A 17009-nucleotide genomic window follows, 5' to 3' on the forward strand; every position below is an offset into this window, starting at 1 on the left:
ATTAAACATATCTCAAATAGAATTTCAGAATTTGGAAAAATGCATCTAAGATTTCAAGATACCTGAAATGCATTTTATGATGTCTCAAAGAGATATCAAGACATCTTAAAATACTTCCGAGGGCTTTTAAGGATCTCTGATGCGGACGTTATTTTAATTAAGATATACACAAGATCTGGCCAGCTTCAGCTCCTGCTGTCTTCTCTGCTGGAGGACTTCAGAGTAGCGAAGTGCAGGCTTATAAGGAAAGGGAGATGAGAGTTGACCTGGAAAGGACGCTCCAGTCCCCTGAGGTCAGACTCTTCAGTATCCTGAGGCCAGACGTGGTCAACTGGTCAATGGAGGAGAAGACAATGCCATGGGAAGAAGGCTGTAAGGAGGCAGCAGAACAGAAGACCAGCAAATACCAACAACTGGCTGCAAGGACAAAGGAGGGCAAACCTGACTGCTTCCAGTGTAGGTGGGCTGTCGAGGATTTCCTGCACAGTTGGTGTGGGGTCTGCAGACGAGGATGGGAGTAACAGAAGAACAGGTCGGGAGGGGCTTCAGGGACAGTCCGTCATTAGCTCTGGAACAAGATGGAGGAGAAGAGTTGGAAGCCAAGAGCAGAGGGGCAGTGGGTTGCCCACTGCTGCCGACCCACCAACTGGAGAGTGTCATGGCTTTGGGGACTACAGTTGTAGAGTGATGTATCGTGTTAGACATTTATGGATTTTGCTTCACCTGACATTGGTTTGGGGTTGAAACACTTGGTGAGAGTTGAGCACCACCTAATGATCTCGTCTCCATGGCCAAGTCTTCAACTTGTCCGGCCACAACAGGTTTGGGGGGCATCTGATAGGTGTATGAAAATCAGAGGTGCCTTAAAATGAACAGTACCATTTAAAGACATCTTGACATATATCTGTCTGAGATATCTCAAAATGTAGACCTGTTCTCTGAGATCTGCAATTGTAAGATTCTTTAAATACATTTCCAGAATTCTCCAAATGCTAATTGGCTTGCCATACTCTGGGTTCTCTCCTGCCCCCTACTGGAGCGCTGAGCCTTTCGCTGCGTTTCGTTCCACGGCTGGTCTGACTGCGTGGTGCCATGCGTTTTATTCTTCTTGCTGTTATCATTATTATAATTTTTTTCTTTTGCTTCGGCTCCCACTTCGTGCTACAGGGGGCACTGTGGAAAGCTTCTTCTCCTGATCGCTAAATGTCAGCTCAATTCCAAAATCGTGTCGATCGCGTGCGCCGCACATCCAGCCCCGTCTGTATCGCCCGCTCGCTCGCACAAGTTAAACAAGCCTTGGAGCGGCGAGTCCTGCGAGTCAGTTCGCGAACGAGGCACCGGAGCGCTCGGCGCGGTCTCAAGGCACTCATGGATCTCTTAACTTCAGGCGACGCCTTTGACCATCTGATCTTGAAAGACTAGGAGGATCGTGGTGCCCCGCCTGCCCTCAACTTGGACACCTTTGGAACTCAGCGGAGGACAACATGCAGGGTCGGGAGTCGAGAGTGACTTGTCTAAGTAGAAAACTGCGGTAGAGAGCGCAACTTTAGCGAAGTGGATCCACGCGGGCTTGACGTTACCGGCGGCTCATTCCGACGCAGCCTGGATATCGTTTATGAAGAGCTCGGAAACTGATATCTTCTCTTTGTTTGGAAAGTCGTTTTAAATTTTTTATTTCTTTTACTTTTACGAGATATGTCCGGAGTTTGTTTTTGGCAGCTTTTGAACATTGTTTGCTGCTGCTGCATTTTGGTCCGCGTCCAGGTAAGTCCGCTGGGTTATTGTTGGGTTCAAAACTGTTCTGCGTGCGGGATTTCATTTTACCGTATCGGCTCTGCGAATCAACTTACTGTGCTGCTGTTGCTGTTGCGGTTTACCACGGGAGAGATAAGCGACTGCGGCTAATTACCGGCACCGGGCTCACCGCGACCCTGCCAGCTCCCTCATTTAAAAGCCGGCCAGGGCATCGATTGGTTATCCACACCGTTACTGCCTAACGACACCGATTAGCAGAACAATTAGCTCAGAGGCAGGTGCAGGAAGCGTAACATCGGAGTCGAGAGTGCGATCAGAGGCAGCCCGAGGGTACCGGATTAGCGGTGCCGTTCGCCATTCAAGACCATCCGTTATCCAACGCGCTTATTCAGCAGAAGGCGATGAGCCGTCCTGCGTGGGTCCGCGACAAACTGGGGGCAAGACTGGAAATTAGCGCCGGACGGGGTCCGTCCCAACTCAAACAGGGCAAATTTGAAGCCGCCAATTAATCTAACGCTCACATGTTTGGAATTTGTGAGTACAAATTATGTTTTATTACAATTGTAGTTGGAGATCACTACGAAACAGACAGATGCAATATATGGCAGATAGATGTGAAAGGCACTATATAATAGACAGATACGAAAGCACTACAAACATAAAGATACAAAAGGCAGCATACAATAGATATATGAAATCCACTAAAGAAATTAAAACAGATATAGAAGGGAGATAGATGTGAAAATGATATTGTGAGGCACTACGTAATAGAAAGGCACCATATGATGGACACATAGATATGAAAAGCACTTCCCAAAAGATACAAACAGACAGATAGATAGATAGATGTGAAAGATACTATAAAACAGATAGATCGATAGATATGAAAGACACTATATAACAGATGGATAGACAAACACAAAGGGCATTATACATAATCCATACATAAACACGGATACAGTAGGTAGACAGATATAAAAGTACTAGAAAATAAATAAAATAGACAATATATAACAGATAGATACGAAAGGCGCTACATAATAGACAAATAGATAGAGATATGAAAAGCACTTCCAAACAGATAGGTAGATAGATGCGAAAATTACTATATAATAAACAGATATGAAAAACACTTTCAAAGAGATATAGAGAGATGAGAAAGGCACTATATAATAGACAGTTATGAAAGCACTGCAAAAATAAAGATATAAAATGTATTATATAATAGATACTTGAAATCCACTATAGAAAGAAATCGGATACAGTAGATATAGATATGAAAAGCACTTCCAAAAAGGTAAGACAGATAGATATGGACCACCCAATATAACATATAGAAAGACGGACATGAAAGGCACTATATAATCGATGCATATGAAATGTATAGTATAAAAACAGATACTGTAAGTAGACAGACAGGTCCAAAAAGCACTACAAACTACATTTAATATATAATAGGCAGATACGAAAGGCACTATATATTAGACAAATGGATAAATTGATTGAAGGCACTTCCAAAAAGATAGATATGAAATACACTATTAATATAATATATAATACAATATATAATTAATAGATGTGAAAGTCACTATATAATAGATGTGAAAGGCACTATATTATTATACATAGATAGATAGAGTGCCTTTCACGTCTATCTATTATAGTGTTTATTAACAAAACTGTTATTAACAAGTGCTTCAGAATACTTTACACACATATTTCTTATATGTACCTGTGTGATAATTTAATTACATCACCCGTTTTTACGTCTATAACGAGATGTTTTAAAATCGACACCCGGGTCTCATTCCTTATAATACATTCAAACTCGTTTTATTTTCTGTACTCACGGTACTGCCAGTTCATTCAGTGCAGACCCACGCCCTGCACTCAGTGATGTGCAGTGAAGCTCCGAACTTATGGAGCTCCACTCAGTTCACTCTAGCAGGTATATGAGTAGATTAAACATAGATTTATAAAGGAGAAAGGGTTGGTTCCCACTTTATATCCATTGGTGACAGGATAGATTCTGGCCCTTCAAGCCCAATAAAAATAAAAGTGGTAGAAAACAGAAAATGGATGCACGGCAGTGAACACAGAGTGCGCTCTTTCCGCGCGTGCCTTGTGCACTCACACCGTGTAGCAGGACTGCGCGAACGGCAGGGGGTTTTGTTTTGCTGAGGGCACTCAATTGATGCTTCAATAAAAACTGAATTTTAGCGCCGTAGTACGGCACAATTCCACAGTCCTCGGTTCAGACTCCAGCATTGGCACAGGCTGAGAGGAGCTCGCATGATCTCCAGATAGACAGATGCATAGATCAATGGCTTTATATAATTGATAGATAAGACAGATGGATGGCACTATACAGTATAATAGATAGCTTTATCTGTCCATCCGTCTACCTAAGCATGTTGGGGCCCAGGGAGTACTTGGATGGGAGACCATCTAGAATGATGGTCTACAGTGGCAGCAGGTTTTTGCTTTAGCCAATGTTTTAACTTGAACCCATTTATCTGTCTTAATAAAAGAACAAGTGTCTATGTGTGCATCTGGTTGCTATGTCTGTCATTCCAAAAGATGGCGCGTCACAAACATTTGCAGTAATGCATTTTTTTTTACTACAAATACTTGATATGCCATCTGTCAAAATTACAAATGCAATGCATTTTATTATTACAAATCTTTGTGATGTGCCATCTGTTGGAATGACCAATGCAATGCATTTTATTAGTACAAATGTCTGTAATGCGCCACCTGTTGGAATGATAAATGCAATGCATTTTATTACTACAATTGTTTGTGATATGCCTACTGTCGAAATGGCAAATGCATTTAATTTCTACACGTTTATGATGCGCCACCTGTTGGAATGATAAATGCAATGCATTTTATTCCTACAAATGTTTATGTGCCATCTGTGAGAATGATAGATGCAATACATTTAATTACAAAATACATTCCAATAGATGATGCACCCTCCTTAATGCTCAGATCTACGTAGATTACTAAGATTTCAACCCACCTGACACAGGTAGCACAGCTAGTTTTAACACTATTTTAGGACAAAATAAACATTTGGGACTTTGTGAACACATTATATGTATTTTGACCTGTTTTAGTTAACTTGTTTGTTACAATTCAGAACCCTTAATTGCCAGTTTTATGGGGTATTAAGGTTTTAATTGCTGCCTGTTTTTTTAACCAGTCATCAGTTAGTAATGAGGTCCATATAACAAAGGAGCCACCAGCTCTCCAGCGAATGTCATGTCGTGTCTGGAACCTATCCCAACTAGCTTAGGGTGCAAGGCAGGGACAAACCCTGGACAGGGTGCCAGTCCATCACAAGAGCAAACACACACACACAAGGACCAGTTTAGCATGGCCCGTTCACCTAACCTGCATGTCCTTGGACAGTAGGAGGAAACCGGAGCAGCAGGAGGAAACCCACACAGACAAGAAGAGAACATGCAAACTCCAAGCCAAGACTCGAGCCCAGGTCTCCTTACTGTGAGGCAGCAGGTCTACCACTGAGCCACCGTGCTTTCATTTAAACCTGTGTGCACACTTGGTAAAGTAATCTGTGTTTAAGGCAGTGTTTTGAAATGAATGAGCGAGAATGGAAGCACCAGGAGGTACAAATCTGTTCTGGACACACAAATCATATGGATGATGTTCTCAGAAAAAAAAAAGAGAAATCTACAATGTGATAAAGATTGGTGACTGGGAGAATGAAAGCACCAACAAGCCACTGAATTCAATCTCAAGTTTCATGACCTGCTAGGCCTTCCTTCTAATTACAACACTGATTGGAATGAAAACCTGCAGCCACTGCAGACCTCCACGACCGGACTAGACTACCCCTGATCTAGGAAAAGCTTGGGTTGCAGCTATAAGAGGTGCTTGTGCATCCAGCAGGGGGTGCTTAGCTTGGGGTCTGTGCGTGGACCCCAATGCAGTGATGGGGACCCTGCGCTCTAAAAATGTGATGGAAAGCCGAGGTCCAGACTCTCACTGGTCATGACAGATCCCCTATTGAAAAGAAGCTGCCTAAGCTAAATAGCCCACCACAGCCCCCCTAATCATCCCCTGTACCTAATTAGTCAACTGTCTCTCTCTCTCTCAGCCCTTCATCATCTAATAGTAGTGAGCATACTGACACAAGAATGGCTGCCGTCACATTCTTGTTTTGATTCCGTTCCATGGCTTGTTGGCGTCCTCATTCTCATTCTGCTATGCCATCCATTTCCAGCACTGTTGGAGGTCTTTCTTCCTCTGAGGGCACCAGCCAAACAAACATCTTGTGGATGGGAGCCGATTGATTTGTCTCAGAACCATCACCTTCCTTCCTTTTCAAATATTTTGTTAAGAAAGATGTTATCTGGCGGACTCAGGTTAGCTTGTCATGTGTTGGCTCACTTGGCATCTCATTATGGTTTGATTGATAAATACAGTGCATCCGGAAAGTATTCACAGCGCATCACTTTTTCCACATTTTGTTATGTTACAGCCTTTTTCCAAAATGGATTAAATTCATTTTTTTCCTCAGAATTCTACACACAACACCCCATAATGACAACATGAAAAAAGTTTACTTGAGATTTTCGCAAATTTATTAAAAATAAAAAAACTGAGAAATCCCATGTCCATAAGTATTCACAGCCTTTGCTCAATACTTTGTCGATGCCCCTTTGGCAGCAATTCCAGTCTCAAGTCTTGTTGAATATGATGCCACAAGCTTGGCACACCTATCCTTGGCCAGTTTCGCCCATTCCTCTTTGCAGCACCTCTCAAGCTCCATCAGGTTGGATGGGAAGCGTCGGTGCACAGCCATTTTAAGATCTCTCCAGAGATGTTCAATCGGATTCAAGTCTGGGCTCTGGCTGGGCCACTCAAGGACATTCACAGAGTTGTCCTGAAGCCACTCCTTTGATATCTTGGCTGTGTGCTTAGGGTCGTTGTCCTGCTGAAAGATGAACCGTCGCCCCAGTCTGAGGTCAAGAGCGCTCTGGAGCAGGTTTTCATCCAGGATGTCTCTGTACATTGCTGCAGTCATCTTTCCCTTTATCCTGACTAGTCTCCCAGTCCCTGCCACTGAAAAACATGCTTCACTGTAGGGATGGTATTGGCCTGGTGATGAGTGGTGCCTGGTTTCCTCCAAACGTGATGCCTGGCATTCACACCAAAAAGTTCAATCTTTGTCTCATCAGACCAGAACATTTTCTTTCTCATGGTCTGAGAGTCCGTCAGGTGCCTTTTGGCAAACTCCAGGCAGGCTGCCATGTGCCTTTTACTAAGGAGTGGCTTCCGTCTGGCCACTCTACCATACAGGCCTGATTGGTGGATTGCTGCAGAAATGGTTGTCCTTCTGGAAGGTTCTCCTCTCTCCACAGAGGACCTCTGGAGCTCTGACAGAGTGACCATCGGGTTCTTGGTCACCTCCCTGACTAAGGCCCTTCTCCCCTCGATCACTCAGTTTAGATGGCCGGCCAGCTCTAGGAAGAGTCCTGGTTGTTTCGAACTTCTTCCACTTACGGATGATGGAGGCCACTGTGCTCATTGGGACCTTCAAAGCAGCAGAAATTTTTCTGTAACCTTCCCCAGATTTGTGCATCGAGACAATCCTGTCTCGGAGGTCTACAGACAATTCCTTTGACTTCATGCTTGGTTTGTGCTCTGACATGAACTGTCAACTGTGGGACCTTCTATAGACAGGTGTGTGCCTTTCCAAATCATGTCCAATCAACTGAATTTACCACAGGTGGACTCCAATGAAGCTGCAGAAACATCTCAAGGATGATCAGGGGAAACAGGATGGACCTGAGCTCAATTTTGAGCTTCATGGCAGAGGCTGTGAATACTTATGGACATGTGCTTTCTCAAGTTTTTTTATTTTTAATAAATTTGCAAAAACCTCAAGTAAACTTTTTTCACATTGTCATTATGGGGTGTTGTGTGTAGAATTCTGAGGAAAAAATGAATGTAATCCATTTTGGAATAAGGCTGTAACATAACAAAATGTGGAAAAAGTGATGTGCTGTGAATACTTTCCGGATGCACTGTAAATAAATAAAAACATTAAGGGGTCCGAATCTTAATAAGAAGCTGAATTAAAATTAAAGCAAAAGTCAGCGCCATTGGCAGCAGGACTTAATGAAGTAAGTGGCAGGAGGGAACACATGCCGCCGCCCTCCCCACAGCAAGCCCCCCCCCAGGATCGGAGTTTGACATGCCAGCTCTACAACAGCCTCACACTTACAGATTACCAGAAGAATTCCGCATTCCTCCGACTGTTTCATCGATTGACAAAGCTTCCCACCCTCACATCCTTTCTGCATTTCTGTGATTTTTTTACACTCTAACGCCTCAGCCACTCGGCCACCATGAGTGTCCTTTACAGCAGAAGTGGAAAACGAGAGCTGAGCTCAACACGGACGTCTCCTTTCCATTTGTTGGAAGAAAAAAAAAAAAAAAAAACACCCAGTTGATTTCACGTAAAGTGCAGAAAATCTGACAAATTGGCCTCACTGCAATTTTATTCAATTGTCTGCCAATTATGGCTCTTTAGTGGCGGAGCTCAACTACACCGTCAGGTCCAGCCTGACCTGGCCCTCTGACTCACCCCGGGAGATGGCAGCAGGGACCTCAGAAAATAACAACCTGGTACGTCATGTCAGGGAAAATTGGAGAAATGAACTTCAGTGCCTGTAATTGGCTGTGGAGTCTGAGAAACGCTGCCATGTAGAAAACAAGCAACTGAGAAACAGAAAGGTCTACAAGAACAAGAAGAGCAAGAAGAGGCTCCACCTGGCAAACAGAGACTTACCTACATGGGGGGATGGGGGGGGAATACCTGCTTAGTGGGCCTGAAATTAGACATCAGTGTGTCAGGGTGGGGAAGTGTGCCCCCAAAATAGACTGACACCCCCTGGGGCTGCACTGGACAGATGGCCAAACTGTCTTAAAAATCCAAACTACCAATGATATAGTGCCTTGTCTATCTCTCTGTTTTATGGCGCTTTTCATTATATAGTGTCTTTCATAGCTGTCTGTTAAATTGTGCCTTTCATAGAGAGAGAGGTTAGGAGCCCACGCTGATACAGCGCATTGCTGCACCCACCACATGACAAACCAACTCAGGACCACAGATTAGGACCCGAGTGCAGCCACGTGACAGGTGACACCTCAGCACCACACTAGTTCAGATGGAGTGGAACACTGGCAGGTTTTTTTATACAGGTAATGACTGGAGTGCCAATTCTGCCACCAACACCCCAGGTTTTTCCCTGTAGTTTGGAGGTCCTACATGCACAGCTGGATGCAGATTAACGTCATCCCCAGGACGGAGCAATTGTAGGTTAAGGACCCTGCTCAAGGGCCCAACGGAGTAGAGTCATTTCTGGCGTTTAAGGGATTCGAACCGGCAACCTTCTGATTACCGGTGTAGATCCCTAGTCTCAGAGCCATCACTCCGCCCGCCTTTCATAACTATCAATTAATTAAATACTGCCTTTCACATCTGTCTATTATATAGTGCCTTTCACATATCTATCTATTATTGAGTGTCTTTCCCATCTATGTATCTATTACATAACATCTTTCATAACTATATGGTATATAGTGCCTTCCATTTCTATTATGTAGTAGTACCTTTATCATCACTTTGTCTATTTATTATATAGTACTTTTTATTTCTGTGTTATCTAGTGCCTTTTCTATTTATCCATCTAACTCTAATATATTGCCTTTCAAAACTATCTATCTACCTACCTGTTATATAGTGTTGTTCATATCTATCATTTAATGCCGATCATATCTATCCGTTATATAGTATAGAATCAAACTGTTTTATAGTGCCTTACCCATTTATTTATCTAGGTAGTACACTATATAGTGCCTTTCACTTCTATCTATCTATTACATAGCACCTTCCATATCTACCTGGTATATAGTGCCTTTATTATGTTGTGCCTTTGGTATCCGTCTATATATTAGATAATAGATATAAAGCACAATATAAGTATAATATAGTGCCTTTCTTTTCTTTCTATCTATTATATAGTACCATGCACCACAGTATACATAAATATACAGTACATATAAAATCATATACTGTATCTCTATATATATAAAATCCAATGTCTGTCGGTCTGCTTTTCACGAGAGAATTACTTAACGGATTTAGATCGGGCTTTTTTCTAGAATTTGTTTGAACTTTCCAGTTGATTTAGTGACTTCTCTCATTACGCTATATATTATAATTCACTTGTGGTACCGATTTATTTGCGCTAATCCAAGAGAGACACAGCAGGCCAAAGAGGATTTGGGGGACCCTCCGTACTCATGCTCCAGCCTCGGGGCGTATCTTACCTTCGCTTAGCTAGTGAACGAGGGAACTACTTAACGGATTTAGATCGGGCTTTTTTTTTTCTAGAATTTGCTTGAACATTTCAGCTGATCTTGCGACTTCTCTCATCGCGCTATGTATCATAGCTCCCTTGTGGTATACAATTGTGTATTTATGTTTGTGCATTTTTAAATGGAGTGACAGTTATTGATTGATGTCTTTAAACTGTTCTGGGGGTCCAGATTCTTTTAAACTCCACTCATGTTTGACATACAAGCCCCTGATCTCTTCCAACTGTGTCCCACAGGCCGACTCGGACCCCGGCATTACGGCAGAGGAGCAGATCTACTTGCTTTTCCGTGCTAAGCTCCAGTGTGACCTGAACATCTCAACAGAGAGCTTCAAAGGTAAGGCTCCAAAGTTTTATTTTGAATACGTTTGCAAAGACTCCCACACTCCTGCTTATGGTTTGTCATTCTGGGGGTGTTGAGTGTTGGTTGATGAAGGAAAAAAAAAAAAGAATTTAGGTGACTTTAGCACATGGCTGCAACAAAACAAAATGTGAAGAAAGTGAAGGGTCTGAAGACAGTCTGAATCCACCATACAGCCTTTGCTAACACAGAGACAGTCATTTCTACATTTTCTCAATCACAAGCCCACTCACAAGGAGTTGGCGGTGGGGATTGGCCCTTGTGCTTTGATATAGAGTTCCTGGTGCAGATGTTCTTTTATAGTGCCTTTCCATATCAAACTGCTTTAAGTTCAAGTTTATTGTCATGTGTCTGTAGTTCAATGAAATTCCTTCTTGCATGTCTCCTTACAATGGAGAAACGAAAAGAAGACACAGAATTCTGTACCAAGCTGTTTTACCAGCACATCCATCCATCCATCCACCCTCCCAAACTTGCATATCCAGAGGAGGATTGTGGGTATTTTACCAATTCAGTGCCATTATTTCTAGAATTTCTGCATTGAAAGCACCAATAGTTGAACTTCCTCTCTTAGGGTTGCATTGGGCCTCGGTGGTGGGGATGAACTCATATGGATTTTCATAGCTCCGTTCTATAATGAGCAGAATACCAAAAATCTCCACGTGTACACTATACCACAAGGGAAACACGCAAGCCACACTCAGTAAGTGCCTTGAGCATGGGAAAGGCGCTATATAAATAAAATGTATTATTATATTATTATTAGTAAATGAGCAGGCCGGGATCTCCAGAGGTGTGACACTCCAGTCCTAACCACTACGGCACCATGCCTGCCATCAGCCTTTTATGTTCTGACGTCCATAAACATGCACATTTACTCTCTAAGCCAATCACAGTCGGTGCAGATGTGAAGTCCATCCTGGGAGGATGGACTGTAACCAGCACTGGACCAGGCGCCAGTTGATCACAGGGCACACACACTCTCACCATGGGGCCAAGTTGAGAGTCACCAATTCATCGAAACGGCACATCTTTGGAGCTGTTGGAGGCAAACCGACACAGACATGAAAAGTACAAGCAGAATTCACATGGACAACCACCAGGCGCAGGGTTCAAACCAGGACTACAGGATCTTCTGTGAGTTAGCACTGGTTACCACTGCACTACCTGTGCCACTGTGCTGTAATTAAAAGGAGCGCATCAATCTGGAAGACATTAGGAGATGTCGTGAGCAGCACTCATCGTGTGCAGACATGAAGGTGTGACTGGTTTACTGATGGACGGACTGGCAGATGACAAGCAGCTGAGAGGAGATCCACTTCCTGGCTGAAGTGGACCAGAGCCTGCCGGCCAGCCATTCATCCTGTTTCCATGTGTCCACTACCCAGCTCTTTGCTTTTCCGGCATCAGCAGCTTTGACCAGTTAACCGTTTAGACACCAGCCCTGCTCAAGAGCATACTTAGCTTTTGTTCTGACCAAACTGTGAGGCTGTTAATTAATATTACAAAACATGAAGCTCCAGCGTCTTCAGCGGACTTGTTAATTTAATATCATTTTAATGGAGGCCGAGTTAGAAAGATGCTAATGGCATGTAAATTGAATAACGAGGCTGTCAAATTAATCTGGGTAATAAAATGTCCATTGTTCACATAGTGTTAGCTCCTGCTCCATGCATGTCTAATCAGGACGTTTATTTATAAGGGCAGTGGATCAATAAGATGATATTTCACCTGCTCAGAGAGGGACGTGGCCTCCTGGTGTCTCTCTGAACCCGGAAATCACAAGATATTGGATATATCCGAACGATGAGGCCTTTCTTCTCATGTTCACTCATATTTCTCATGTCTTCTGTCTCATATTTCCATCTTTAATAATATTCCTCATGTTCATGCCCCATGTCTTCATGTTTCCATAGTCTCATGTTCATGGGGTCATGTTTAGTAGAATTACACTCATCTTCGTGTCTCAGATTTTATCCTGTTTCTCACACTCATATTTCATTCAGTCATGTTCAGTCAGATTTCTCATGTTCATGTCTCGCGTTAATGTCTCATATTCCTGTCTCATATTGCCATGTTCATGTTTACTCATATTTTTCATATTTGTGTTTTACAGTTTGTCTCGTTTCTCATGGTTTTCTCATGTTCATGTGTCCTCTTCTCGTGTTGAAATATATTTCTCATGTTCATGCTGTCAAGTTTTGTTGCATTTCTCATGTTCGTGTCTCATTCTCATATTAAATATTTACAATGTTCAGTGACATTTCTCAGTCTCATATTAAGCAACATTTCTCATGTTCATGTTGTATATTTTGTCTCATGTTCTTGTCTCCTGTTATCACATTCAGATAGCATTTCTCATGTTAATGTCTTATTCTCATATTCAGTGACATTTCTCATGTTCATGTCTCATTTCTGAGCCACATTTCTCATGTTATTGTCTGATGTTTAATCACATTTCTCATGTTCATGTCTCATATTCTCATACTGTAGTAATCACTATACCCTATATTGATGTCCTCTGGTATAGTCACATTTCATATGTTCATAAGTCTCATGTTTAATTATATTTCTCATGTTCATGTTATATATTTCGTCTCATTTCTCGTGTTTTTCTCATGTTCTTTTCTCTTGTTATCATGTTTATGTCTTTTTCTTAAATTCAGTGACATTTCTCATGTTCATGTTGTATATCTTGTCTCATTTTTCATGTTTTTCTCATGCTCTTGGGTCCTGTTGTCATGTTCAGATACACATCACCTATTAATGTCTTAATCTCATATTCAGGGACATTTCTCCTGTTCCTGTCTCGTATTCTCATGTTCAAGCTGCATGTTTGTCTCATTTCTTGTGTTTTTCTCATTTGCCTCTGCCCCGTTCTCAAGTTCAGATACATTTCTCACTTTCATGTCTCATATTCTCATGTTGACACCCCTCATGTTCATGCTTTCAAGTTTAGTCATTTCTCATGTTCATGTGTCATTTTTTAGCCAAATTCCTCATGTTCCTCCCTTACTTTCCCATGTTCAGTGAAATTTCTCAAATTCTTAAGTTTAGAGACATTTCCAATGTTCAGGTACGTTTTTCATGTTCATGTCTCATTGTCACATGTTAATCACCATTCCTTATATCTATGCTCTCTGGTATAGTCACATTTCTCATGTTCATGTCCCATATTCCCATTTTCAGTGCCATTTCCCATTAATCACATCACATTGGGCTCCCTTCAAACTTCCAGTTTCTCACTCATGACCCTGACCTTTGCCTTAAGCTTTCCTTCTGATGCTGGACTAAATGAAGCCCCCTTACTCCGGTGACTTTATGCTCATTCATTACCCACATTCACAACTCTGGTATGATAGACTAGGCTTGAGTTACACATCTGAGATCTTCAGATGGCAGCCCCCTTAATGGGCGTATGGCGCTCTCAGTGAGCACTCACTCACCTTCTTTGTGAAGCAGCGCCATCTTCAGGTGTTTCCATGAGGGTCCATCAGTCATGACACGTGGCTACGAATAGCTGGGTACCTTTATAGCACCACTGTCAGTAGGCGCTTGATACAATGTCGTTACTTCCGTCACTTGATTGCGAATGCTGGTAGTTAATGTGTTTCTACATAAGCTGATGCCTTTAAAGACATTCATTAGAGAAAGGAACAATACAAGATAACGTTCACTTGTTTCTGTATTTTGAAATCTGAGGACTGTGAGGTGAAGTGACCACCTGCCTGTCCACAAATCTCTACACTGTAGATATAAAACACTGTCACATAGCTGTCAAGTGACATGAGAAAGGTGCTTTGTGTTTAAGGTCAGGACAGGAAGGTTTGGTGACTCACTGTGGTGTTGGTGTACACACATGCAGGACATAAACAGTTAAAGCCTCCACACCTGTTTGACAAAATGGAGTGGCAGACAAATTGTAACGTGTTAGAAGATAATTTAGAAAAATGCGATTTACACTCACCGTGTGCCGATTTTTATAAACAGTGCACTTAGGCCTAAAAGTGCCATTATTATCTCACTCACACTTACACAAAAGATATAAAACAGGAGACAATACCGGACTCTTTACAGATGGCAACACTCCAAGCCTGATGTGATTTTAAGAGGAGTGATGAGGGGGAAAACTTCAGTAAGGAGACTCTGAGCAGACAGCTGGCACAGCAGAGGCTTGTGTGTTGTGTTTATAGAGACAGGCAAAGCCATAAAAAGTCGCATAAAGCCAATCGGAGGAGAAGAGCAGACCAGGATTTCCCCGTTTCAGTGTAGACGGTCGTATATTTCTTGAATTTTTGCCTAATATTCTCATGTACAGCAAGATCGTCATTAAAGTCCCACACTGTCATCTATCATCTGTACTGTTCTTGCATTCGGTGACATTTCTCATGTTCACACCCCAGGTTCCCATGTCCTCATGTTCATTGACATGTCTCATGTTCAAGTCCAATGTTTGGTCACAGATGTATGTCCCATGTTCTTCTGTTCCCATGTTCTCTAACATGTCTACATTCAGACCTCATTCTTCTCATCTTGACTAAATTCTTATGTTCAGTGACATGTCTCATGTTCATGGCTCATATTTACTGACATTTCTTATGTTCACAACCCAGGTTTCCATGTTCTCATGTTAATGTCCCATGTTCTTGTGTTCCAATGTTCTGTTACATTTCTTACATCCATGCCTTATGTTCTCGTATTGACTAAGTTCTTTTGTTCAGTTACATTACTGATGTATGTATCTCATATTTAGTCACATTTCTCATTTTCATGTTCTTGTGTTCCCATGTTCTGTAACATTTAAGTTCATGCCCTGTGTTCTCATGTTCACTGACACTTCTCATGTTCATGTCTCATATTTGGTAACACTTCTCTTGTTCACATCCCAAGTTCCCATGTTCCCATGACAGTTCTTATGTTCAAGTCCAATATTTGGTCACAGATGTATGTCCCATGTTCTTGTGTTCCCAACATGTTCTCTAACATGTCTTTCATTCAGACCATACGTTCTCATTTTGACTGCAAGTTCTCATGTTCAGTGACATTTCTCATGTTCGTGTCTCATATTTATTCACATTTCTCATGTTCACACCCCAGGTTCCCATGTTCATGGCTCATGTTTGACCACATATCTCATGTACTTCTCATGTGTCCACACGTTCCCAAGGTTAGTGACATTTCTCATTTTCATGCCCCATGTCCCTGTTCCCATGGCTTCATGTTTAGTCACATGTTTAATGTTCAGGCCCCATGTTGTCAAGTTTGCTGGCATTTCTCATGCTGAGTGACGCGTCTCATGTTCATATCTTATGTACTGTACAGTCACATTTCTCATGTTCATGACCCATGTAGAGTGCTATTCCTCAGTTCTCCTGCCCCATGTTCTCACATTCAGTGGCATTTCTCACATTCGTGTCTCCTGTTTATTCCCACGTGATGTCCCATGTTCTCGCATTCCCATCCTCTGTAATGTTTCTCATGTTATATCTTCTCTCATTCTCAGATCACACTTTCTCTTTTATCTCTCTCCCTTCAGACAGTCCTTGTCCTCCAGGCTGGGATGGCTTGATTTGCTGGCCAAGGGGATCTCCAGGAGAGGTGACAAGTGTCCTCTGTCCAGCTTACGTCTACGACTTCAACCACAATGGTACAGATTTTGTTGATCATTTGGTTGCATGATTTTAATTTTTTGAATGGTTGGTGATGTCACCCCAGATGTCCCTTTGGCATTCAGCCTTGAAGGATACACCTTGATTTGGTGCATTAAAAGACCATCATGTACTCCTTCCTGGTTTTTCAAATCCCGGCTATTATTCTTTGACTCTGAATTTTTAATCACGTTTTGGCTTTGCTGACCACATGATGGCCAAAAGAGAGCAGAAGATTGAATGTTACAGGAGAGCATCGGCTTTTCCGCCTCAAAAGGGGCTCACATCTCACAACATTACGCCACACTATGGCACCTCACAGACTCGTCACTCACCTCCAGCGGACACCTCTTCACAAATTGTTTTCACTCTGGTTAGACCGATTGGTCCCCCTTATCAGACCAGACCCTTCCACCTCCCAGCCTGCCCTTGGGCTGATTCCTACCCTGCGTCCAATGCTACCAGGATAGGCTCGGACCTCTCTCCAGACCCAGAACTGAATGAAGTGGGTCTGTGAGGAGCGATACATTATGCCTTTTCAACCTTTTATTTCTCACTAGGCTATGCCCACAAAAGATGTGACGTCAGTGGCTCTTGGGACCTCAACCAGACTTGGACAAATTATTCAGAGTGTTTACGCTTTCTTCAGCCAAAGAATGAAGACAGGAAGGTAAGCCTTCTCATCTGCTTCTATTTCTAGTTCAGTTTAGCCATACATAGCGGTGGGCCGGGCTGACTTGTGAATTGTCGTCATTTATACAATACAATACAATTTATTTTTGCATAGCCCAAAATCACACAAGGAGTGCTGCAATGGGCTTTAACAGG

At 42.4% G+C, this 17009-nt stretch overlaps 1 protein-coding gene across 1 annotated transcript in view; it reads left to right on the top strand.

Moving 5' to 3' along the window:
• Positions 1 to 265: 265 nt before the first annotated feature.
• The window catches only part of pth2ra (parathyroid hormone 2 receptor a), an 84563-nt gene continuing 67819 nt past the window's right edge, over positions 266 to 17009 (top strand). The window contains exons 1-4 of the mRNA XM_051930316.1: positions 266 to 1764; positions 10410 to 10509; positions 16070 to 16180; positions 16742 to 16851. Coding sequence (XP_051786276.1) covers positions 1696 to 1764; positions 10410 to 10509; positions 16070 to 16180; positions 16742 to 16851 — 390 coding nt within the window. The 5' untranslated portion in view covers positions 266 to 1695. The remainder of the gene's footprint in view (positions 1765 to 10409; positions 10510 to 16069; positions 16181 to 16741; positions 16852 to 17009) is intronic.

The sequence above is a fragment of the Erpetoichthys calabaricus genome, chromosome 8, assembly GCF_900747795.2.
Source record: "Erpetoichthys calabaricus chromosome 8, fErpCal1.3, whole genome shotgun sequence".
Classification (NCBI taxonomy): domain Eukaryota; kingdom Metazoa; phylum Chordata; class Cladistia; order Polypteriformes; family Polypteridae; genus Erpetoichthys; species Erpetoichthys calabaricus.